This window comes from Gymnoscopelus microlampas (genome assembly GCF_963454915.1).
Source record: "Gymnoscopelus microlampas genome assembly, chromosome: 7".
In the NCBI taxonomy this organism is placed as follows: domain Eukaryota; kingdom Metazoa; phylum Chordata; class Actinopteri; order Myctophiformes; family Myctophidae; genus Gymnoscopelus; species Gymnoscopelus microlampas.
Window position 1 is genome coordinate 51,999,805 of NC_139944.1, and position 27,022 is coordinate 52,026,826.

General features: G+C 39.1%; 3 protein-coding genes across 3 annotated transcripts; all 3 read left to right on the forward strand.

Annotated features, from left to right (window-relative positions):
* The first annotated feature begins 1,238 nt into the window (after positions 1-1,238).
* On the forward strand, positions 1,239-8,864 carry LOC311049225 (E3 ubiquitin-protein ligase DTX3L-like). Its single transcript, XM_084062722.1, has 4 exons — positions 1,239-1,601; positions 1,805-2,004; positions 2,112-2,485; positions 8,831-8,864. Exons 1-3 carry the CDS (start codon positions 1,278-1,280, stop codon positions 2,179-2,181), a joined length of 594 nt encoding a protein of 197 aa, XP_083918848.1. The 5' UTR covers positions 1,239-1,277; the 3' UTR covers positions 2,182-2,485; positions 8,831-8,864.
* LOC311049435 (E3 ubiquitin-protein ligase TRIM47-like) lies at positions 5,624-8,654 on the forward strand (the record flags this gene model as incomplete). The annotated part of the gene is made up of 3 exons (XM_084063005.1): positions 5,624-7,000; positions 8,185-8,381; positions 8,485-8,654. 3 exons carry the CDS (start codon positions 5,624-5,626, stop codon positions 8,549-8,551), a joined length of 1,641 nt encoding a protein of 546 aa, XP_083919131.1. The 3' UTR covers positions 8,552-8,654.
* Positions 8,865-19,119: 10,255 nt separating the features above from the next.
* Positions 19,120-26,988, forward strand: LOC311048641 (E3 ubiquitin-protein ligase TRIM47-like; the record flags this gene model as incomplete). Its single annotated transcript, XM_084061904.1, has 5 exons — positions 19,120-19,144; positions 22,250-23,374; positions 23,486-23,619; positions 26,611-26,804; positions 26,919-26,988. The coding sequence occupies exons 2-5, from the start codon at positions 22,252-22,254 to the stop codon at positions 26,986-26,988; spliced, it is 1,521 nt and encodes a 506-aa protein (XP_083918030.1). The 5' UTR covers positions 19,120-19,144; positions 22,250-22,251.
* Positions 26,989-27,022: the final 34 nt, after the last annotated feature.

A 27,022-nucleotide genomic window follows, 5' to 3' on the forward strand; every position in this document is an offset into this window, starting at 1 on the left:
TAGCTCGGTTTCCACTTCATTTTGTGTGCAGTGGGTGCATAGTCTGTCTTCTCTCGGGATACAGGTCTGCCTGTGACGACCTTTCTCGATCGCAAGACTGTGCTCACTGAGTCTGTACCTAGTTAAGATTTTTCTTTGTTTTGGGTCGGTCACGGTGCTCAGGTATTCTGCCACTGCGTATTCTCTGTTTAGGGCCAGATAGCATTCTAGTTTACTCTGCTTTTGTGTTGCTTCTTTCCAATGTGTCAGGTAGTTTTCCTTTTGCTGTTTTATAATTTGGTTTAGTCCAATGGGTTTTCTATCTCGTGGCTCTGTTTGTGTTTGTGCCCGGAGTTCCAGGGCCAGCTGGCTGAGGGGGCATCTCTCTAGAGTTTCGCTGTGTGTGAGCGCCTTGTTATGGAGTGCATCTAGGTCGCTTTCTTTTAGGTGGCTGTAGAACTTAAGTGCTCTCTTTTTTATTTTGATTATGAGTGGGTATCGTCCTAATTCTGCCCTGCATGCATTATTTGGTGTTTTTCGCTGGGTACGGAGAATGGATTTGCAGAGTTCTGTATGTAGGGTCTCGGTTTGGTGTTTATCCCATTTTTCAAGGTCATGGTTTGCTAATGGTCCCCAGATCTCACAACCATAGAAACACACACACACACACACACACACACACACACACACACACACACACACACACACACACACACACACACACACACACACACACACACACACACACACACACACACACACAGACACACACAAACAGAACTCCCCACGCAGAACTCCCCACACACCATGAATCACATACAAGTGCAAGATCTCTATGATGAGCTGAGGGGTTACCTATGCCAGGTGTCAGTCATTGTCAATTAAGAGTCAAGGCAGTCACAACATTGCAACATCACAACATTCATTTGAAGTCTTTTTTTGCAGACAGAGAGATAGCAGACAGTGTAAAGGTCTTCACTGCTCTGATCAGCTGTGTTGAGAGAAGCCAGGCTGAGCTCATGAATGTGATTGAAGAGAAGCAGAAAACAACAGAGAAAAAGGCTGAAGGCTTCATTGAAGAGCTGCAACAGGAAATCACTCAGTTAGAGAAGAGAAGCTCTGAGCTGAAACAGCTCTCACACACTGAAGACCACCTCCAACTTCTCCAGAATTCTACATCCATCATCACCCCTCCTCCACCCACCAAGGACTGGACAAAGGTCAGTGTCCATCCATCTTCATACGTTGGGACTGTGAGGACAGCTGTGACTCAGCTGAAGAAGACACTCGGTAAAGAGATGGAGAAGCAGTGTGCTGGAACAGCCATGGTGGCTGGAGCTACAGCAGGAGAAACCAAACATGATTGTCCAAGATGTCTTGAATCATGGAAAAACATGGAAAAACTAAAATGCGGCCATGAGCTTTGTAAGGAATGTAAGACACGGCTAGTGGAAACCATGAGGCCCGTCTGTCCTTTGTGTAAAGATGTCTTTGGGAAGATAGAGGGAGATCAGCCAAATGGAACCATGACATGGAAGTATTATAGCCGTTCCTTCATGCGTGGATTCCCTGACTGTGGCACAATAACCATCTTCTATAACATTCCAGATGGAACACAGACGGTAAAAACCTGTAGTTAAGACAATTATATCATACTGTCTGTTGTATGTTGTGAGTATATTAATGCAGAGTTACAGACCTGTAAGGGTCAAACCCCGAGAGTCCACTTTGAGAACCATTGTCCTAGATCTGAGGGATTGAGATTTCCAAAACTGAGTAGTTTTTCCACCGCTGTTAAAGCATTTTAAACACTCATCCTGTACAGGAGAATCATCCCAACCCTGGAAAGAACTATGAAGGCTCTCAAACATTAGCTGATCTACCAAACAACAAGGAGGGCAGAGAGGTGGTCAGACTGTTGAAGAAAGCATTTGACCAGAAGCTACTCTTCACCGTGAGGGAGGACCAGGTGACCTTTAATGACATTCACCTCAAGATCTACATGACTGGAGGACTACCACTATGGTACAGTACTTCTGTTAAACATTGTTTTAGTGAAGGGTTCCTGTAGATCTGTGATGTCATGTGGCCTGAAATGGATACTCAGCCATGTTGTTGTGTTGTTCCCACAGGGTTAGATATCCTGACCACAACTACTTGAGCAGAGTGAAGGCCGAGCTGAAGGCTAAAGGCATCGAATAATTACTACTTTCATCCTGGTGTCCCTATTTTGGACATTGCACAATTTCACACAAAAAAAAGGTTTAAAAATAGCTGATCTACAAGGCCACAATACATTGTGTTGTGACATATTGTAACCTTGCAGATCTGCTATTTTAGCTATTTGTCATATGACAAAGTATATACAGTAGTACTTAAGCTGTTAATGAGGATTTAGCATGGCATTTTACTATTTACAGTACTGGGAAAGAATCAGAGTGTGATCATCACAATGTTTGTTGAAATAATACTATAATAATACTGAATAGAAGAGTAGATTTCTTAGGTGCATTGACAGCACAAATAACATACAGTAACTAGTAAGTCAAATACATGCTTATAATCTTTACAATATTGTGTAAGATAAAAGCAGCTCTAAGTCATGTTTTAAATAGTTCTATATTCAGATTACTATAAAGTGTTTGGGCAGTAACAAGGGATCTCACCAGCTCTTTAGTAAACATAAAATACATTTTCAGGTGAGACACCAATTTCATACATACAATTAAAACATAACTCATACAGGATACAGGATAAACAAGTGAAATTAGAAGTGATGAAACACATAAATGATCAGAAACATTGTAACTGGAACACAAACTGTCTCCTGATTTGAACCCACCTGAACATGTATTTATGTTACTATTCATAAGAGCTGGACAGAGATGTTAACAAACACTCTATATACTGTAGCATGCTATTACATAGCATGATTATTATCTACAATAGCTATAATATTGGAACATAGAGCTTTAACCTTTTACAGCACCTTTCATTTTCTTTCTCACTGATGTTTTCACTTGGTTTGTTTCAATGCTGCACTCATTGTAAATTGCTCTGGACTACAGTATCACATCAGCTCATTATCAAACATATAGTAGCTCTTTGTTGATAGGGACATTATTTGTGAATCTAATAAATGAGGGAGTGGGGGGGGGGGCTAAAATGACATTACATCACAACTATCTTCATTATATTGGACAATTACATGGCTTTGTTGAATTATTGATTCTAATTGGTTAATCAACGGATTCTGTTCTGCCTTTGTCTACCTTGCTGTGGAAGACAATAAAATCATTTTCAAATCAATATTCTGTGTAAAATTATCGATTTTCGTTTATAAGACACATTAGGTTTCACTCTCTCCACTGTTATCTCCCCACTTGTATCAGTTGTAGAATTATGTTCTAAATCTAATCAATAACAACAACAACAACAACAACAACAACAACAACAACAACATATCAGACCTATTGTTTAAATTGTAGTAACCTTGGTGGTTTTAAAGGATATCAGACCTATTGATTATCTTGGTAGTAACCTTGGTGGTTTTAAAGGATATCAGACCTAATGATTATCTTGGTAGTAACCTTGGTGGTTTTAAAGGATATTAGACCTATTGATTATCTTGGTTGTAACCTTGGTGGTTTTAAAGGATATCAGACCTATTAATTATCTTGGTAGTAACCATGGTGGTTTTCCACAGAAGGCCAACCTGTAGAAAGCCTGCTTTCTATTTACTGTTGTGTTCAGAGCTCATATCTGCTCTACATACTGTGTGTTATTTCTCCTGTGTGATAGTGCCCCCTAGTGGACTGTATTCATTACTGCACGGATAGTCATCCATACCTCAATGAGCAGCCTCGTCTCCTTGGTAACAGGAAGAGTGGGCACTAGGGAAGAGTGGGCACCTCACTGTAAAATTGTCTATTTGGTCCAATAAAAAAATAATAATAATGAGAAATAGTCTTAAGTAATGTAAGTATACATGATATAACAAGATCGAACAATTGAAAATTACTATATAATATTTCTACAATTGCTTCAAATCCTGTATATGTCATTTTGGACATAAACAAGAAGTTGAAGGATACAGTCTGATAATGATGTACTGTTACATTATTCAAATATTTCATATTTTGGACAAAATAACACATTTTATATTCATGATATATCAATTATATGGTGCCCTCTCTTCTTTAGTGCCCACTCTTCTTGTAAGTTTACCAGCCTTTTATGGGGTATTGGAGGAAGTTCAAAAGCTGTTTGTTATTGATTGACAGAAGATTTCCATACACTGTATCCATATCCACTCTCTAGCGGATATGCAAACAAAGTGAATGGTTACCAGAGTGAGCGTTGTGACTCTTTGCTTTCACTCTCATTTACCTGGAACACCACAAGGCACGAACACAGTGAGTGAGTCTCCTACGTTTAATTACAATAGTCATATAAATACTCAAATAGATATTTTCAGACTATAGTATAGATTAATACGTCAGATTAAAATGTCATTCGAATTTGTTTAAAATCAGTGGTGGAAGAAGTACTCACAATTTTTACTTAAGTAAAATGATCAATACTACAATGCAGAAATACTCTGGTATTAATAAGTCTGGTATTCAGAATGTACTCAAGTAAAAGTACAAAAGTATTGGCATCGAAATGTACTTAAAGTACCAAAAGTAAAAGTTATCAATATGCAGAAATATTCCATTTCTTGTTTTCAAAATGTATGAAATAATTAGAAATTAGCAGATCTACAAGCTCACAACGCGTTGCAAGCTTGTATCGGCTATCTTCACCAGGCTTAAATACAATGTCACTTCACTTTATCATTTTATTTCAAATAGTATATTGCAGATACAATATGTGATCTACTGTACAGAAATAAGTTGGAAATAGGATATTCTTTGATTTCTTATACAGTAATTCCTGGAAAGACTTGAATTAGATTCTTCCAAGTCAACCAGCTATACAGTATAATAAACTGTATAATATACTATAGCCTCCGCCCTCCAGTAAAAAACAACAAGTGTGTTATAAAGCAGGTGGACTTTGATCAAAAATGTGGTTGATGATAAAACCCTGAAAAACAAGAAGAAGAAGTACTATGACTGTAGGGGGGGAAATAATGTTGTCTCAGAAGAGTCAACATCATATTCAGTCCATATAATTACATGAAATAAAAATGTAAATGTGGAGTGGATTCACACTTTTATTCTAAACGTTTCAACCTGTTCACAGCACGAAAGAGGCCAGCAAAGGGTTAACTTCCACAAAGCGTGACCTATGATTATTGCATCTCAATGATGACATATCAAAACCAGTAGTACAGTACCTGTACTTCAGACCCACAGCAATTTAACAGCAGAGCTAATATTCCCCGCAAAAATATCAGATCAACAAGATCTACTCATAAACAGAAAAGTTTAAGACAGACGGGTGAGTTTGGTATAATTGTTGATATTCAACACAGAACGCACATTTTAAGTCCATGATACATTTCTACTTATCAGAAAGTATTTTAGTCAATACAAAACGCATTGTGTGTACTATATTGTATGAATTAAGGTTTTTCTTATGAATTAAGACAAGAATCATTCAAGAACTTAACTTTTGTTTATATTCTCATTGTGTAGAAATGGTGTCTACCAGCAGTCTGCTGTCTGAAGAGCAGTTTCTGTGTTCCATCTGTCTGGATGTGTTCACTGATCCAATCACCACTCCATGTGGACACAACTACTGCAAAACCTGTATCACACATTACTGGGACAGCAGTGTTGTGTGTCAGTGTCCACTATGTAACAAAACCTTCTATACGAGACCAGAATCCTCTGTTAATAAAGTCCTCTCTGAGATGGCTGATCAGTTCAGGAATTCAAAGCAGCTGAAACAAATTTCCAGCACAAACCTAGAACCTGCTGAACCAGATGAAGTCTCCTGTGACTTCTGTACTGAACCAAAGCTCAAGGCCGTGAAGTCCTGCCTGGTGTGTCTGGCCTCCTACTGTGAGACTCATCTGGAGCCTCATCAGAGAGGAACAGTGTTTAAACGACACAAACTAATCGACCCTGTAAAGAACCTGGAAGACATTTTGTGTAAGAAACATGACAGACCTCTGGATCTGTTCTGTAAGACTGACCACACGTGTGTTTGTCAGTTCTGCACCGAGGCAGACCACAAGTTACACCAAATTGTATCTCTGAAAGTGGCATATGACGGAAAGAAGGCTGAGCTGGGAAAGACAGAGGCTGAAGTTCAGCAGATGATCCAGGAAAGACAAGTGAAGATTCACAAGGTCCAACACTCAGTAGAGCTCAGCAAGAAAGATGCAGACAGAGAGATAGCAGACAGTGTGAAGGTCTTCACTGCTCTGATCAGCTGTGTTGAGAGAAGCCAGGCTGAGCTCATGAATGTGATCGAAGAGAAGCAGAAAACAACAGAGAAACAGGCTGAATTCTTCATTGAAGAGCTGCAAGAGGAAATCACCCAGCTAGAGAAGAGAAGCTCTGAGCTGAAACAGCTCTCACACACTGAAGACCACCTCCAACTTCTCCAGAACTTTACATCCATCATCACCCCTCCTCCACCCACCAAGGACTGGACAAAGGTCAGTGTCCATCCATCTTCATACGTGGGGACTGTGAGGACAGCTGTGACTCAGCTGAAGAAGACACTCGGTAAAGAGATGGAGAAGCAGTGTGCTGGAACAGCCATGGTGGCTGGAGCTACAGCAGGAGAAACCCAACATGATTGTCCAAGATGTCTTGAATCATGGAAAAACATGGAAAAACTCAAATGCGGCCATGAGCTTTGTAAGGAATGTAAGACACGGCTAGTGGAAACCATGAGGCCCGTCTGTCCTTTGTGTAAAGATGTCTTTGGGAAGATAGAGGGAGATCAGCCACATGGAACCATGACTCACTATTCTAACAATTATAACTATTACTCCCTGCCTGGATTCCCTGACTGTGGCAGAATCACCATCAACTATAACATTCCAGATGGAACACAGACGGTAAAAACCTGTAGTTAAGACAATCATATCATAATGTCTTTTGTATGTTAATTTTGATTACATTAATGCACAGTTGTGGAAAGTAACTAAGTACATTTACTGAAGTACTGTACAATTTTGAGGTACTTTTACTTTACTGAAGTATTTCCCATTTTCTATACTTTAACGTCTACTTCACTACATTTTAGAGACAAATATTGTACTTTTACTCGACTACAATTATTTGAAAACTTAAGTTACTAGTTACTTTGTAGATTTGAATCATTATTACAAAACATACATTAACCACTTCAGCCCTATTTAAACTTTGGCTATTTGAAAATAGCCGATCTACAAGCTCACAACACGTTGCATCGTGACATGTTGTGACCTTGCAGATTGGCTTGTAGATCTGCTTTTAACTTTTGAAACGGGATACTCTGCATGATGAGTACTTTTACTTTTGGTACTTTAAGTTAGAGTTGTTCCGATACCGATACCAATGTTGGAAAAGCTGCCGATACTCCCTAAAATACTGGTATCAGTGAGTATGTCAGTCTGTGCCGATCCAATACCATGTGATACCATGTGATACCATGTGAACCATGTTTTACACATGAGATTTCATTTACAGTCATATTTTGAATTGATGTTGCACTACTGTTTTATATTCTCACTGTACAATTTACATTATTATTATTACATGGAGCTGCACTTTAACTATTATTAATGGATTATTTTTAAATTCCTAGATCAGTGGTTCTATAACTTTTTCATATCAAGGACCCCCATAACTCTCAGAGTGTAAATTTGGTTCCATTTGTACACTCTCAGAGTTACAGACCTGTAAGGGTCCATTTAGAACCCCCTCAAGGAATCCTGAGGGTCCCTGGACCCCACTTTGAGAACCACTGACCTAGATATTTTTCTTATCATACAATGGTATCAGATCTGCACTCTGTATCAACTGATGTATAAGTGATCTGAATCGATATCGGGAAGGAGAAATTGGTATCGGTACATCTCTACTTTAAGTATATTTTGATGCCAATAATTTTGTACTTTTACTTAAGCAAATTTTGTTTAGCGGACTTTTACTTGTAACAGAGTGTTTCTACATTGTGGTTTTAATACTTTTATTTAAGTAAAAAATGTGAGTACTTTTTCACCACTGTTAATGCATTTTAAACACTCATCCTGTACAGGAGAATCATCCCAACCCTGGAAAGAACTATAAAGGCATTCAAATAACAGCTTATCTACCGGACAACACAGAGGGCCAAGAGGTGGCCAGGCTTTTGAAGAAAGCATTTGACCAGAAGCTACTCTTCACCGTGAGGGAGGACCAGGTGATCTGGAATGACATTCACCACAAGATCTTCATGACTGGAGGTATACTATGGTACAGTACTTCTGTTAAACATTGTTTTAGTGAAATGTTCCTGTAGATCTACTGTGATGTCATTAAATGGATACTCGGCCATGTTGTTGTGTTGTTCCCACAGGCGTTCAAATCCTGACCACGCCTTGAGCAGAGTGAAGGCCGAGCTGAAGGCTAAAGGCATCGAATAATTACTACTTTCATCCTGGTGTCCCTATTTTGGACATGCCGAAAAGTTTCAGAAAAATGTAAAATGTTTGAGAATAGCCGATCTACAAGGTCACAATGCATGGTGTTGTGACATATTGTAACCTTGCATACCTTAGTACTTAAGTGGTTAATGAGGATTTAGCATGGCATTTTACTATTTACAGTACTGGGAAAGAAATAATTGTGTGATCATCACAATCCTTGTTGAAATAATACTATGATACTGAATAGAAGAGTAGATTTCTTAGGTGCATTGACAGCACAAATAACATACATAGTATAGTAACTAGTAAGTCAAATATATAGTGTATAAATGTTTATAATCTTTACAATATTGTGTAAGATAAAAGCAGCTGTAAGTCATGTTTTAAATAGTTCTATATTCAGATTACTATAAAGTGTTTCTGCAGTAACAAGGGATCTCACCAGCTCTTTAATAAACGAAAAATACATGTTCAGGTGGGACACCAATTTCATACAATCAATACATAACTCATACAGGATACAGGATAAACAAGTGAAATTAGAAGTGATGAAACATATAAATGATCAGAAACCTTGTAACTGGAACACAAACTGTCTCCTGATTTGAACCCACCTGAACATGTATTTATGTTACTATTCATAAGAGCTGGACAGAGCTGTTAACAAACACTCTATATACTGTAGCATGCTATTACATAGCATGATTATTATCTACAATAGCTATATTATTGGAACATAGAGCTTTAACCTTTTACAACACCTTTCATTTTCTTTCTCACTGATGTTTTCACTTGGTTTGTTTCAATGCTGCACTCATTGTAAATTGCTCTGGACTACAGTATCACATCAGCTCATTATCAAACATATAGTAGCTTTTTGTTGATAGGGACAATATTTGTGAATATAATACGAGGGAGTGGGGGGGGGGGGCTAAAATGACATCACAACTATCTTCATTATATTGGACTATTACATGGCTTTGTTGAATTATTGATTCTAATTGGTTAATCAAGAGATTCTGTTCTGCCTTTGTCTACCTTGCTGTGGAAGATAATAAAATCATTTTCAAATCAATATTTTGTGTCAAATGATAGATTTTTGTTTACAAGTAGCTGTTTAATGAGCAGGACCAATTAGAGAATGTATAAGAATGTCTGTCTATTCAGATCATAGGTTTTACTCTCTCCACTGTTATCTCTATTCTCCTGGTCTTTACAGGTGTCAAGATAGAACATACTTTAGTAATGACAGGCAGCCACTCATTGATTCACTTTGACACGTTGACACCAATGGTTAAAGAAACATCTCCTCCTACCTCAGGGAGGAGATCTGAGTCTTGGTCAAAGATTCATCAGGACCAAGACTCAAACGTCCCACCCTTCACCTTTACTCTTGTACCACAAGGCCTTCCACACTGATGAGATGTTTTAGATCATATTTGAGGTTGGAGGGAGAGGTGGCAGCAGGTCAAAAGATGAAGATCCACAGCAAACATCATGCACTGAATCTACTAGATCAATGGTCTTCAACAAGGGGTCTGGAACCACTAGGGGGTCCTCAGAGTTACTACAGGGGGTCCGCCAAATCTTTGTGTGATATGATTATTTCTTATTTGTTTTACCTTGACCACTTGAACCCTAGCATCCCTTTTCTGGGGAGAACTTTAGCCAAAATTAGCAGATCTACAAGCTCACAACGCCTCCCGCTGCGAGGCGGTGTGAGCTTGTAGATCGGCTATTTTTGGCAAAGAGGTGTAGAGGGAAAAAAAGGCCAAGTAAACAAAAAAAGTTGAATCTGAAACACAATTGTAAACAATATAGAGGGGGTCCCTGCTTAATCTCTCTCTCAGCTAGGGGGTCCTTGGCCTGAAAACGTTGAAGACCCCTGTACTAGATACACCTGATGATCAGGGTTCACTAAGACACGACTGCGATGTTGGAACAATGTTATAGGATGGAATACTGTCCTCAATATAGAAGGTAAATCAGTGAGTAATCTCTATTCTGATCCAGAAATGATGTCTTGTTCTTGTTGTTTGTCAGTTTCAGTGGCCTTATGGTTGAGGTATTTGTCCTGAGATTTGAAGGTTGGGGTTTGATTCCGTGGCTGGGTCGTACCAGAGACTTTATCAAGGGCACCCAGTGTTTCCCTTCTTGCCACTCAGCATCAAGGGGGTAAAATCCCCAAATGAATGTGTATTTGGCCACGAATCCTCATCTGAAAATATTTTGTGTCAGTGAAGATTATTCCATATTTTTACAATTTCAAAACTAGCCGATCGACAAGCTATATTTGACACATTCACTTGTTTTATATCTCAAATGTAGTTTGAACTCAAACCTTGAGAGCATTAAACATCAAAGACAAAGTGTCAAGAAGGAGATTTGAACCCAGGTTTGTCATTTCACTGGCAGCTGCACTAACCAGTTGTCTAAAGCACCAGGTCCACTAGGGGGCAGCAGACATGCACCTACTTGGTCAGATATGTGTTACATTTTATACCAATGGACCAATTATTGCTCATGGAAGCAATGTCATTGGTTATCCAGGTGTCAATCAACTCTAGTCAACATAACAGGTCCTGACAGGGGGTGGGACTAAAAAAGCAGGAAGTAAGAGAGAGAAACAGGTGAAAACAGAGATGTTTATAAATTCAATAATCTGGTAAATGTCACCAAATGAAAGACCTGGGGATTAATATCAGTGTGTATATACACTTATACAGTATCATCATGTGTGTGTGTGTTTGGAGCTGGGTTTTCACTCAGTATTTCTACCATAACCAGCTGACTGAGCTGACATTAATAACTACAAGATGGACTGTGGCTGGTCAACTAACACACTAGCCTGGAGGAGAAGAGAGTGTGTGAGACATTTCAACATCTTTTCATTTAAATATCTGAGAACTGTAGTGACATGGACATTTATAGTTGAAGGATAGGATATAAAAATCTTTTGAAAATAGCAGATCTACAAGCTCACAATGTGTTGAACTGCGACGCGTTGTGACCTTGTAGATCTGCTATTTTCAAATAGCCAAAGTTTAAATAGGACTGAAGTGGTTAATGTATGTTTTGTAATAATAATTCAAATCTACAAAGTAACTGAAGTCTTCAAATAATTGTAGTGGAGTAAAAGTATAATATTTGCCTCTGAGATGTAGGCGAGTAAAAATATAGAAAATTGGACATACTCCAAAATACCTCATAATTGTACTTAAGTACAGTCCTTGAGTAAATGTGAATGAATGAATTAAAGGGGAAATCCACCCATTTTCAATATTTAACTATGTCATTAATATAGCATAAAGGAGTTGTGTGGAAATAAGAAAAAAGTTCCCCCCTTTCTGTGTTGCCTTGAACTGGAGGATTGATTTTGGGTTTAACATTGCAAATTACAACATGATGAGTCATCATGTTGTAATTTGCAATGTTAAACCCACAATCAATCCTCCAGTTCAAGGCAACACAGAAAGGGGGGAACTTTTTTCTTATTTCCACACAACTCCTTTATGCTATATTAATGACATAGTTAAATATTGAAAATGGGTGGATTTCCCCTTTAAGTGAATGAATAAAGTACTTTATTTAGAGAGACATGGGAAAAGTACATGGAAGTACAGTTAACAATACGCGTGGTCTTCTAAACTGTATCGCTCATAAAAGTACGACGGCTTGTGTAAAACGAGATCCCCACGCACTCAAATCATGATGACATAAAAAAACAGACAGATATACACGACTATGTAATTATGTAAAACATCATACAATCAGGTTACTGGTATGAAAAATAAGAAATATGTACAACTAGAGGTCCGGCTGCCCCATGAGCGGCCGGCCCGCTAGCCGCGGGGCCCCGCGCACGGGGTACCAAAATCGTGGGATAAAAATTTCCAAAAATTTCCAAACAAAAAGAAAAAAAATGTAAAAAATATATATATTTGTTTATTTTCCTGGGGGTCCCTGGACCCCCTGGGGGTCCGCGGACCCCCTGGGAGTGTTGGGACCCCCGCGGACCCCTGTGGAACATGGCGGAGCCCTTCGGCTGTTTTTTTTTTTTCCATGAAGGTGGTTGCTTGTTTCTGCCGCAAATGTGGCAACACTGATATTTTCTTGTCTTTTGTGCTTATCTTCTGAAAACGTGGCAACGCAGATGGCGCAGTTGTTGTTGTGGGAAGTGGGGAGATGACAAAGTTGGCTACGTGTTTTGTTTTGTGTTTGGGATGTACATGGCACGTGAATGACGGGCATATTGTGATACAGACATGACTGAAGTGAAAGCAACGGCCTGGGTCATCAAAAAGGTAAGCTAGAGGGGGGGAGATGAAGTGAAGGACGCGCTTGTGTTGTTGTGCTGGCGATACAGAGAGCTGCGGAGTTTCAATGGCGGCCGCTTCGTGTTGTTTCGGCTAAAGCCGTCGGCGTTCGGTGTCGGTGGTGCGCACGGTAAAAGGTACGAAAGTCTTTCCCCTTCCGTTTTATCCGTAATGTGGTGAGTGGAATTATGTTGCGAGGTGGAAAATATGTAGTGAGCAATGATAGGTGGCCTGCGCCACCCGTAAATTCAGCGCGCACGCCGTGGCTACTGTGGTGGCGAGATGTGGTGTGTCGGTGTTGTGTTTACTCGACAACAGAGCTGTGGGTATGGCGTCAGCGGGGGGGGGCGGAAGTCAATCCTCGATTATATAAGTAGATAAACAGTTCGAGGAGGGGGGTTGGACATGATCAGTGGAGCTGCCTCAGGTGTTGTGACTGCGGACTTCATTCATGTTTTTGAAGTATTTTGACAGGTACAGGGTATCCCAATGTTGTGGTGTATCTTGTAGACCGAGATGTAGTTACTTTACACCACAGTCACTGATGTGACTGTGTAGGCCTGTCACAATTATTACATAATCGCCTATTTTGGCCATAGAGTATTATTTATTTTGATTATTGGTGTCAGTCATTTCTGTGTATTTTTAAGTTATTTGCCATTATGCAATTTCTGTCTACAAAGCCTAAAAGTTAAACGGAAATGTAATTTATATTGTGTTACTTATATGTTCAAAGGAAAATGACAATTAAATTAATTTACTTGTCTTTTTCCTTTGAACATTATAAATTATATTTTCTGTTTAGCTTTTAGGCAAATGGCAAAAAAATGGCAAATAACTTACAAAGAAATGACTGACATTGACTGATACCAATTGTTCAATTGTGAAATTATTTTGTATGGGGCCCGTACATAATCTTAACATTTGTGACCATAGGGTAAGCAATTTATATTTGCTATGTTAAAGTCATGATATGACAGTCATGTTTCAGGGATAACACAGACGTCGAACTCCGTCAGTGTTGCCAGATTTTACCAGAGAAACAAATAACCAGGTATATGAAAACAAGCCCCAAAAGAAGTTGGCTACATGAGCACTTTAAACTTTTTATACATCAGCCATTGAAAATAGCAGATCTACAAGCTCACAGGTGAGGTTGTAGATATTACAAGCTACTTTACAGAAAAACAAGCCCAAAGTCGCTTATAATAAGCAGACCTGGCAACACTGATCTCCATTTTCGTACTTACTCTGTCTGCAGGCGTGACCAAGCGATAATCAAAAAGGCATAATAACAACAAACAGATCACAGAAACCCTTCTTTCTGCTAATCCTTTTAAATGTTCTAACCTCTTTCACAGGACGTCTTGTAGCGTACATTCGTTTATATATTCTCACAAAATGGTTTCTGATTTTATGGAACTTATTTACATTTAATTTACTACAACTTATGTATAAATGAATTATCTTTTGTCCCTGGATCAGTTTTTACCAATAACCTGAAAATATGGTCAAGTATATATTGATTGATTAACAGTTTGCAATAAAGCACAGAAAGTACAGTTCCATACAAAAGAATGCTTCAACCTCAAAAGGGCCATTTAGCTGCAAAGGTGAGTGGGTGTGTATATACATCATATGGCTACTAGAGAGATTTCTGGCTTTTCAAAAGACAGTGTTACTTGAGGACAGAAGGAGATCAAGTTCTACCAGCTAAACCATTTGGTTTGTCAAGGTGCAGTAGCTAGTGGATTCCATTAAGGTGATCAGGTATTCTCTGTTGATGAGAAAGTCCAAGGCATGCACATTTAACGATGGAAAAAGACACACCCTACACGCTACACTTGATTTGTTTTGATTTATTAGACATGATAATTACATGTTAAATGCTTCTCACGGAAACGTCAAGGTTAAAATGCCAATGGAACACTGGAACAAGGAAACTAAAAAGACATAAAAGATAAGTACATGATGAGTGATTAATGAAGGGCATGACAGGATTGTAATTGAATGCAGTGTCACAATAGTTTAATGCGAAGGCACCTAACTTTGATCAGACGTGAGCTAACTTTTAGGTTGGAGCTGTGGATGGAGGGTTATCATGGATTATAATTGTGGAGTGTTATTGTAGTCGTTATTGTCATTATTGGACACTGTCTCTCAACTAACGACAACCAGCTTTACTTCCAGTTCTGCCCTCCTTTGCCTTGGTAGCAAATAGCTCCTTCTGAACCAGGGGTCATCAACATATCCGTACATGGACAAACATGTCCGTGGCAAGACTTGTCTATGTCTGTGGCACTTTTTCTTTCCTTTTTGTTTTTAAAGAAAAATATATATAGCCTACATAATTTTCATTGTAATGTAAAAACATATTCTAAAATACACAATTGAATCTTTAAAAAGAATTGTTTGAATAATTTTGGTGACTCATAAAGTGTTGGGGTGACATTCTCATTAATATGTTAGAGGAGATGGTGTGGTATTGGTATGTTGTACCCGCACATGATCGCATCATGTGAGGACAACAAGACAACAAAATTACCTGAAAATGTCAAAACATCTGTTCAATCCTTTGTGGGATACTAGTATTTTTAATTTTTAAGACAATGGATTAATGGAGTGTATGAGGTGTGTCAGACAATGAAACAATTAAAGTCAACAGTAATGTGAGTGACCACAGTGAAAAATTGTGCAGGAAAAGAGCAAAAACAGAAGGCATGTCATCTGTTGAGAAGGACCGTAAAAAGGCGTCATACATTAATTGTCATGGTGATGACGTCCTGTAAATGACATCAAGATCAAAGATCATCCCCATATCCATATCTGCTGTGATATCCTAGTCGACAAATGATGTCCACAAAATCTTCCAATGAAATCAGCTTGTGCAAATTATTTTATTGTGTCACACAAAAGCTGGCAAATAATCCGACTTTGAATAAGAACAGGCCAGGATTTTAAAATACGTGATTTTACCATTACAACAATTTAGTTATCCCCTGCCTAGGAGATTTCAGTGGAAACGTATGTTAGTTGAAATAAGGTGATATTCTGGGCCAGATCTAACTAGTCATGATAGGACTTGATCAAGTCATTGGCTCACTGGTCCAGGTTCGTCCATGTTTTGTTGGGAAAGACTCATTCCATTTTGCCTCCTTAACTTTGAAAAGTCAATCTATGCAAGGACACATTGTTATGTCCGTCTGTAAACAGCTAATCTCCGGCACCGTTGGACTGATCAGCATGAAACTGTATACACACTCTCAGTAGGCCAAGGAAGAACCTCTGCACTACTTTCAAATCGGCCTCATGGTGGCGCTATAACAGCCTGCTTCAGGTTTTGGCCTATAACTCTTAATACATTTTTTATAAAATAATAATAATTATTATAATAATAATAATAATAATAATAATAATAATAATAATAATAATAATAATACATTTTATTTGTAATGCACTTTATATTTGACACAAATTTCAAAGTGCTACATGGCATAAAAAGTCAAGAAAAAGGTAACAATGATCAAACTAAGAGACCCCCCCCCTCCCCAGGACACAACTAATACAAAGTTTTAAGTTTAAAAACACACAAAGGCATCAATAGCTCTTGAACCGTAGGTCATACAATCAAAATCTATGGATGCCTTGGATTATTATGCAACTATATACAGTGTAGGCCCTGGCCATTTGTGCCAGGCTAGATTTTCCCCATTTCACGTTTTCTTCCAAATACACTTTTTGCTAGTCCTCCTTTCAAATATTGTTCAAAAGTCACACAAATTGGTACATACTGTAGTATCTCTGGATCGGAGTCATGTGATGAAAGGCTAGGCAATCCGGCCTGGAGGGGATCTGAGCTCCGAGGAGCACACTTTTTTAGGTTACTCTGTCGCTACCAGCAGTAGATTTCTTTCCCCTTCAAAGTCAACCCCAATTAAGAACATAATCCTGGCTTTAATGGTACACGTTCTTAATTAAAAGTAATATTATTTGGTTTCGCTGTTGTATTTATTAGCAGCACACACGTGTTCAGTGCACAAACACGTTGATCAGTGTGCATGCATGTATGTTGTTAGTAAGCCAGCAATATGTTAGGGTCAGGGGTCATCACCATGCAAGCTTGTGATGGACATTTTTATCGATATACTATTTTTGCCACAGACATACAAAATAAGTGATCAATATTGTTTTGTTTGTTTTTTACCAGAAATACATAATGAACTCATAATGTGCCCTATTGTATATGCCAATGTGCTAGACATTTTACAATGATAGTATATCTGCATTAACCACTGAATAACAAAGAAATATAAGCCATTGTTTTAAAAGCCAATCTACAAGCTCACAACACAATACATCATGACATGTTGAGAGATTGTGATTGTGGACCCCAGGCTGTGGATCAAGGGTTTCCACTGCTTATGATTGTGGAGTGTTATTATAGTTATATATTGTTATTTTTGGACACTTTGAAACACTTTCTCTCAATGGTGAAAATCTTTTTCAACAAGCTTTACTTGTCCGGTTCTGCCCTCCTTTACTTTTGTAGCAAATGGATCCTTCTGAACAGATCTATCTTTTCATAGTTTAATTGTCTGACCACACCACATATTAATCCATTGTCTTAAAACATAAAAGGTTTCTCCAACAAAGGATTAAACACACATTTTGCTATTTTCAGGTTGCTATTGATAAAGAAAAACATCACATGGATGCAACTGGGACGTATCATCAGTGTTGTAGCCTGGGGTCATAGGGTGTTTCGGGTCTCGCAACATACAACATACACCCTCGCCCAGGTGACCCAGCCAGGGTTGATCAAGCCCCGACTTACGTCCCAGTAGCACCCACGGTCAGTCCTATAGGGCAAGACAGGGCAGTCCGCTTCTCCGGAAGTACTCTGCCTGCCGGGACTCGGGGAGGCTCTGGCACATGGAGGGACTAGGCTCTGTGGGTTGTCTCCTGGCCGGGCTCCTCCTTCGTCTCACCAGGTCCAGGACCTGAGCGCTGCGCCAGATCCGGTGCACCGCCCCGATCCAAACATTTCCTTCTGGCGTGATGGTTCCTTGGGCCGATACCACTAGTCTAGCCGTCTAATGGTATTAGCTCCGCTTGCGGTTAGGGTTAGGGTTAGGGTCTCTTCCTAATCTCTTCCTGTCCTCAAGTATGGCCCTTTTGCTCCTGCAATCTAAGATGAAAGCACTGTCTGTACTGATTTACAATTATTGATGATGTACCGATTGTACAATTATTGACATGGAATATACTTGGACCATGCCACATTTAATGCCGGTCTCAGGACTGCCACCTGCCAGAATACAATGGATAACTTCCCAGTCTCCAGGTTTTCAAAAGTATAGCTACCACTTTAACCCTGACATACAATTTTGGGCATTATAGTCTAAAAAGATAAGAAACTGATTCTACAAGCTCACAACATGCTGTGATGTGTTGTGAGCTTGTAGATTGCCCCCCCCCCCCAAAAATAATAATATTTCATTTATTTATTTGATAAGTGGCTTGTTTAAAAATGTGTAACGCCCTGGAATAGAGTAGACAATATGTCCATCAGGAGTCCAGTATTATCTATTTAGAGCTAGGCCTATGTGACAATATTACCTTTTTTTAAAACACATTTTGGTATTTTAACAGAATTGAGGCAGCTATTAGCACAGTGTTTCCCAACCTTTTTGGTGCCAAGGCATACCTGGCATATAGCCAAAAGATCCCAGGGCACATCTACTGTAGATATACGATCACCTAGATATATGAGCACTTGCAGATCCTCTCCGTGGAGTAATTAAACACCACAAACTACACGGATTACGTTCACACAAACACACTGGAGCGATTTAGAAGCACTTTATAAGAAATCTAACACTTATGTTGATTTAACGTTAGTACATGTGTTTTATCGTTGGACATTCATGGCATATAATAATAATATGCCCATAATATGGGCTTTTGACAGCCCCTCTTCTTCCCGGGTACAGCGGACCTGAACGCCGTACCGGCCCGTTCCGACCCACTTTCACCCCTGAGTGAGTACCTGCCAGCAGGTACTCATGGGGTGATGGCCCCATGAAGACAAAGCCATACATTTGCATTCCTATGTGCGAGGGGCGATTCACTAAAAGTGAATGGACTCGGTGGCGTTTGGCTGTGTGTCTGCACGTGCCTGTACTCTAGTGTTTTTAGAGTGAGTGTTGAGTCTATGATACTTTCACTCTCATTTACCTGGAACACCACGAGGCACAAACAGACAACAGAGTGAGTGAGTCTCCTACGTTTCATTTACAATATAAATACTCAATTAGATATTTTAAGACTATAGACGGAACTATAGATGGGACAGACACAGTGGTGTAAAGTAAATGTATTAAGTGCAATTTTGAGGTATTTTTACTTTCTTCAGTATTTACAATTTTCAATACTTTTTACTTTTACAGTAAAATATTGTACTTTTACTCCACTACAATTATACGAAAACCTTTGTTAGTTACTTTGTAGATTTTAATTATTATTACAAAACATACCAACCAACCCTATATATTTCGGTCATTTGAAAATAGCAGATCTACAAGTTCACAATGTGTCGCAATGCGACGCATCGTGAGCTTGTTGATTGGCTATTTTCCAAAGATTTATTATGCATTTTGAACTTGTGAAATGGGACATTCTGCGCAATGAGTACTTTTACTTTTGGTACTTTAAGTGTATTTTGATGCCAATACTTTTGTACTTTTACTCAAGCACATTTTGAATACGGGACTTATTTGTAACAGAGTATCTACATTGCATAATTAATACTTTTACTTAAGTAAAACATGTAAGTACTTCTTCCATCACTGCTAAATACTCAAATAGATATTTTCAGACTATAGACGAAACTATAGACGGGACAAACGTCAGATTAAAATATCATTAGAATTTGGTTAAAATCATGAAAGTAGTTGAGCGAGTTGTGTATGTATGTACAAAACTAGAATTTATAACCAGTGGTGGAAAGTAACTAAGTACATTTACTTAAGTACTGTACTGAAATACTGTAAGTCAAATTTTGAGGTACTTTTGCTTTACTGGAGTAGGCCTATTTCCAATTTACTCCACTCCACAAATGTACTCTACTCCACTAGAGTATCTCAGAGACAAATATTATACTTTTTACTCCACTACAATTTTCAGAAAACTTTAGTTAAAAGTTACTTTGTCGATTTGGATTATTATTACAAAACATACATTAATCACTTCAGCTATATTTAAACTTTGGCTATTTGAAAATAGCCGATACAAGCTCACAATCCGTCACATCGTCATGCATTGTGAGCTTGTAGATCTGCTATTTTCAAAAGATTTTTATACATTTGAAATCTGTGAAATGGGACATTCTGCATATTAGGTACTTTTACTTTTGGTACACTTTAGTTTAGTTTAGTTTAGTTTAGTTTATTGTTCTATTAGTTTGTTTATTTAGTGCTCTAAGTACATTTTGAAGCCAATACATTTGTACTTTTACTCAAGTCAATTTTGAATTTGGAACGTTTACTTTTAACAGAGTATTGATACTTTTATTTAAGTAAGAAATGTTATTACCTTTACCACCACTGTTTATAACATTTTATCAGGCCATATCCTATTGCCTCTTCTCACTGAAGCATCTGTTTCATGATGTCTCCACAGTGTGTTTAGCTACAACTCTCAGGGATGACAACTGGAAACAATTCATTTTAATGAAATAAAATAAACACACATGCATGAGTTTTGACATTATTCTTTTCAATAACAATATTAGCTATATAAGAATAATAAAACAATTTGAATAATGAAATTCAGTTTAAATATCTGAATTCCAGTTTGTGATATAAATGTATCTAAAGTTGGCCTTATTAAGTTGTTCAACAGGTTATTACAGATGTCAAGATATAAGAGAGACTGTGATGACAGCCGTTCATTCATTCACTTGACGCCATACCAAGTGCCAGCGGTATTACATTTTGGTCTTTTTTTTCCTGTCAGAGAGAGAATGAACTGAGACAAACTCCAAAACCTTTCCCTTAATAACATGCAAACAGAACACAATATCTGATATTTGCTTATTTACTTGATAAGCAAATAAACGTTTCCCGTATAAACGTTTCCCTTATTGTGAAAAATTCCAGCTTCACCAAGCTACACACGATGTCACTTCACTATATTATTTTATTTTAAATAGTGTATTGCATATACAATATGTGATCTACTGTACAGAAATCAGTTATAAAGCAGGTGGATAAAAAATGTGGTTGCTGATGATAAGGATAGGAGCTTTCTCCACTATGCTATAACATGACGAACAGCCTTGCCCCTGTGGTTGTTGGAGACATTACATCAAGTAGTATTCCTGCCTTTATTAACTCTTTAACTGCCAGAGTAATAGTGTAGGCCTAATAGTGTGCCACTGCTGCCAGCTAAAATGGCCGATTTTACTGACCTTAAAAAAATCATGAAATATTCTCCGTGACCTCCGTCCTCACGGATATCGGCTCATTACACACACGGGGGTGTCATAGTGTAGGGAAAGAAAATGTATCCGCTCGCGGTGATCAATTGCACAGCTGTGGCCATTTGAATTAGGCTTGTTTTTGTCGTAAAGCAAGAGGAATGGAGATATAGCAGAGATATAGCCATTTCCCCACAGGAAATAAACAGGAAGTAAACAAGCTTTTATTTATTTTTTAATTTACGTCAATTCCGGGTCTGTCGTCCTCAGGCAGTGAAAGCATCATTCATAGGGTAGACAACAGCGCCATCTGGTCATCTGGTGGAAAACAACTGAAAACACAAAACTCGTCCAAACTCGTCGTTGGCAGGCTGCGCCTTGGCAGAATTCGACGCCAAATTAAGAAGAGGCTGAACAAACACCTCCTCAGTATGAGACTGTAATCCATGAAGCTCAATGACATTTAATCATCAAACATTCAGTTTATACCCTGACTATGTGGCTGCTGATCAGTGATAGGTTCTTTGAATATTATTCATAAAGCGTGTATCTGCCTACGCTTAAGTTAATAAATAAAATAAAAAAGTACCAGTACTTCAGACCCACAGTAATTTAACAGCAGAGCTAATATTCCCCACTAAAATATCAGATCCACAGGATTTTCTCATAAACAGAACATGTTAAGACAGACGGGTGAGTTGGGTCCATGATAAGTCGATTTTAAGTCCATGATACATTTCTATTTATCAGAATGAAATATTTTAGTGAAGTATTTTAGTCAATACAAAAACATATTGTATACTATATTGCATGAATGAAGGTTTTTGTATACATGAAGACGAAGTTTTTGTATAAATGAAGTATCATTCAAAAACTTTTGTTTTTATTCTCATTGTGTAGAAATGGCATCTGCCAGCAGTCTCCTGTCTGAAGAGCAGTTTCTGTGTTCCATCTGTCTGGATGTGTTCACTGATCCAATCACCACTCCATGTGGACACAACTACTGCAAAACCTGTATCACACATTACTGGGATAGCAGTGTTGTGTGTCAGTGTCCTCTATGTAAAGAAAACTTCAATGACAGACCAAAATTATCTGTTAATAAAGTCCTCTCTGAGATGGCTGATCAGTTCAGGAATTCAAAGCAGCTGAAACAAACTTCCAGCACAAACCAAGAACCTGCTGAACCAGATGAAGTCTCCTGTGACTTCTGTACTGAACCAAAGCTCAAGGCTGTGAAGTCCTGTCTGGTGTGTCTGGCCTCCTACTGTGAGACTCACCTGGAGCCTCATCAGAGAGGAACAGCGTTTAAACGACACAAACTAATCGACCCTGTAAAGAACCTGGAAGACATTTTGTGTAAGAAACATAACATACCTCTGGAGCTGTTCTGTAAGACTGACCACACGTGTGTTTGTCAGTTCTGCACCGAGGCAGACCACAAGTTACATCAAATTGTATCTCTGAAAGAGGCATATGACGGAAAGAAGGCTGAGCTGGGAAAGACAGAGGCTGAAGTTCTGCAGATGATCCAGGAGAGACGAGTGAAGATTCACGAGGTCAAACACTCAGTAGAGCTCAGCAAGAAAGATGCAGACAGAGAGATAGCAGACAGTGTGAAGGTCTTCACTGCTCTGATCAGCTGTGTTGAGAGAAGCCAGGCTGAGCTCATGAATGTGATTGAAGAGAAGCAGAAAACAACAGAGAAACAGGCTGAATTCTTCATTGAAGAGCTGCAAGAGGAAATCACTCAGTTAGAGAAGAGAAGCTCTGAGCTGAAACAGCTCTCACATACTGAAGACCACCTCCAACTTCTCCAGAACTTTACATCCATCATCACCCCTCCTCCACCCACCAAGGACTGGACAAAGGTCAGTGTCCATGCATCTTCATACGTGGGGACTGTGAGAACAGCTGTGACTCAGCTGAAGAAGACACTCGGTAAAGAGATGGAGAAGCAGTGTGCTGGAACAGCCATGGTGGATGGAGCTACATTAGGAGAAACCGAACATGATTGTCCAAGATGTCTTGAATCGTGGAAAAAAATGGAAAAACTACAATGCGGCCATGAGCTTTGTAAGGAATGTAAGACACGGCTAGTGGAAACCATGATGCTCGTCTGTCCTTTGTGTAAAGATGTCTTTGGGAAGATAGAGGGAGATCAGCCTCATGGAACCATGACATGGAAAACTTGGGGAACTCGTCTGGATGGATTCCCTGACTGTGGCAGAATAGAAATCGACTATGACATTCCAGATGGAATACAGACGGTAACAACCTGTAGTTAAGAAAATGATATCATACTGTCTGTTGTATGTTAATTGTGAGTATATTAATGGACAGTGGTGATGTTGCTAGGTTTTCAATGCAATGGGTCCTGGGATGCAAGGGTGGTCTTTTAGATGGGTCCCAGGGACATTTTATGGGTCCCACAAAAATGCACAGCGTTTAACTCGTGTTTCATCTTATATGGTTATATTCATGTAGAACATGTATCTGAAAGAAAAGTACACAATTCCAAATCCGACAACTAGTACTTGTAGTACTTGATTTTTTTTTTTTACATTAACCACTTGAATCCTAGTATCCCTTTTCTGAGGAGAACTTTAGCCAAAAATAGCAGATCTACAAGCTCACACTTGTGAGCTTGTAGATCTGCTATTTTTGGAGTTATAGGTGTGTAAAGGGAAAAAAGAGCAGCAAAAGTTTATCTGAAACACAATTTTATACAATATAGAGGGGGTCCCTGCTTCATCTCTCTCTCAACTAGGGGGTCCTTGGCCTGAAAACACTGAAGACCCCTGCTCTACAGGGAATTATTTGATATCTGGCTGCACGGAAAGACACAAGAATCACAGCTGCCATTAATTAGTGCTGTTCAGTGTTGATTGCCTAGTGGTCAAATTGGGGTCAACGAGCCATCGTTAACTTGCTCTGAAGTTGGGCTGTAAGTTGCGCAGCACTTTCACTCTCTCCCTCTAGCAGCAGCTCGCAATGCCCTGAGACAGAGAGAGAATACTTCTCCATACGGCGGTGTTTTACCGAGATTTTTCTTGTTTTCTGCACTATGCCTTGTAATCCGCGGACGGCTTTGAAATCCACGGATGGCCTTCAAATCCGCGGTAATTTCCGCTAAATTGTAGTGCGTCCCATGGACGCAACGAGGGTGCCGTGAATGCGTCCTTTTTCAATATGGTGCGTCAGAGACGCAGGACGCAGGCCTATGAGCATCTCTGGCAGAGATGCTCATAGGCCTGCGTCCTGCGTCTCTGTCCTGCGTCTCGCGTCCTGCGTCTCTGTTTCAGATAAACTTTTGCTGCTCTTTTTTCCCTTTACACACCTATAACTCCAAAAATAGCCGATCTACAAGCTCACAAGTGTGAGCTTGTAGATCTGCTATTTTTGGCTAAAGTTCTCCTCAGAAAAGGGATACTAGGATTCAAGTGGTTAATGTAAAAAAAAAAATCAAGTACTACAAGTACTACAAGTACTAGTTGTCGGATTTGGAATTGTGTACTTTTCTTTCAGATACATGTTCTACATGAATATAACCATATAAGATGAAACACGAGTTAAACGCTGTGCATTTTTGTGGGACCCATAAAATGTCCCTGGGACCCATCTAAAAGACCACCCTTGCATCCCAGGACCCATTGCATTGAAAACCTAGCAACATCACTGGTGTAAAGTAACTAAGGACATTTACTCACTTTTACTTAAAGGGGAAGACCACTCATTTTCAACATTAAACTATGTCTTTAATACACCTTAGAGCTGTTGTGTGGAAATAAGAAAAAAGTCGCCCCCCCTTCTATGTTGCCTAGAAAAGGATAATTGATTGAGGTCATGTGATCAGTGACATACGCACGGTGTAGTTTTGGCTCCGCCCCCTCAGTACTTTTGGCTGAGGGGGCGGAGCCAAAAGTACACCGTGCGTATATACTGATCACATGACCTCAATCAATTATCCTTTTCTAGGCAACATAGAAGGGGGGGGGGGGGACTTTTTTCTTATTTCCACACAAGAGCTCTAAGGTGTATTAAAGACATAGTTCAATGTTGAAAATGAGTGGTCTTCCCCTTTAACTGAAGTATTTCCCATTTTCTATACTTTTACTTCTAGTCCAGGCAAATATTGCACTTTTACTCCACTAAAATTATTTGAAAACTTTAGTTACCAGTTACTTTTAGATTTGAATTATTATTACAAAACACAACATACTGTACATTAACCATGCACTTCAGCCCTATTTTAAAGATTGGCTATTTGAAAACAGCCCATCTACAAGCTCACAACACGTTGCATCGCGAAATGTTGTGAGCTTGAAGATGGGCTTGTAGATCTGCTATGATTTTGTATACATTTTAGACATATGGTAACTTGTGAAACGGGACACTCTGCATAATGAGTACTTTTACTTTTGGTACTTTAGTTAGAGTTGTTCCGATACCAGTATCGGAAAAGCTGCCGATATACTGCCTAAAATACTGGTATCGGTGAGTATTTCATTTACAGTCATATTTTGAAGTGATGTTGCACTACTGTTTTATATTCTGTACAATTTACATTATTATTTTAACATGGAGCTGCAATTTAACTATTATTAATGGATTTTTTTGTTGTAATTCTTAGATCAGTGGTTCTATATTTCTTTTCATTTCAAAGACCCCCATAACTCTGAGTGTACAGATGGAACCAAATGGACCCATAAGGGTCCATTTGGTTCCATTTGTACACTCTCAGAGTTACACACATGTAAGGATCCATTTGGAACCCCCTCAAGGACCCGAGGGTCCCTGGACCCCACTTTGAGAACCACTGTCCTCGATTTTTGGGCGGTGTAACCTCCCCTATAAGTGAGCCTTGGGACATCGACATTTGCTGCACCGTGATTGGCCACCATTGTACACCCCTAACCCCTACACATTCAATGCAAATCTATACTTTTCTTTAAGTGAGCTTACATCACTGTGATGACCACTAGCTGCACTGTGATTGGCTGACTCTATTGGCTTACTCTATTCAGCACTGTGATTGGCTAGAGATACACATGACACATGTGCAGTCCTATAAATAGGATTATGCACTTAAAAAAAACACATTTATGTTTTTGTTTTTTTTCTCAAGTACATTTCGTTTACCAGACCTTTACTTGTAACAGAGTTTTTCTACATTGTGGTTTTAATACTTTTATTAAAGTACAACATTTTAGTACTTTTCCCACCACTGTTAATGCATTTTAAACACTCATCCTGTACAGGAGGATCATCCCAACCCTGGAAAGAACTATAATGGCATTCATACAAGAGCTTTTCTACCGAGAAACAAAGAGGGCTACGAGGTGGTCAGCCTGTTGCAGAAAGCATTTGACCGGAAGCTAATCTTCACCGTGAGGGGAGACAAGGTGATCTGGAATGACATTCCCCACAAGACCAGCGTACGTGGAGGACTAAGGTACAGTACGTCTGTTAAACATTGTTTTTGTGAAGTGTTCCTGTAGATCTACTGTCTGTGATGTCATGTGACATTAAATGGATACTCAGCCATTTTGTTGTGTTGTTCCCACAGGGATGGTTATCCTGACGACAACTACTTGAGCAGAGTGAGGGCCGAGCTGAAGGCAAAAGGCTTCAAATAATTACCACTTTCATCCTGGTGTCCCTGTTTTGGAC

Coding starts and splice junctions, on each gene's coding strand:
- LOC311049225 (XM_084062722.1), top strand. CDS start 1,278: ATGGAGAAGCAGTGTGCTGGAACAGCCATGGTGGCTGGAGCTACAGCA. Junction 1,602..1,804: donor TTCCAGATGGAACACAGACG/GTAAAAACCTGT, acceptor CATCCTGTACAG/GAGAATCATCCCAACCCTGG. Junction 2,005..2,111: donor ACTGGAGGACTACCACTATG/GTACAGTACTTC, acceptor TTGTTCCCACAG/GGTTAGATATCCTGACCACA.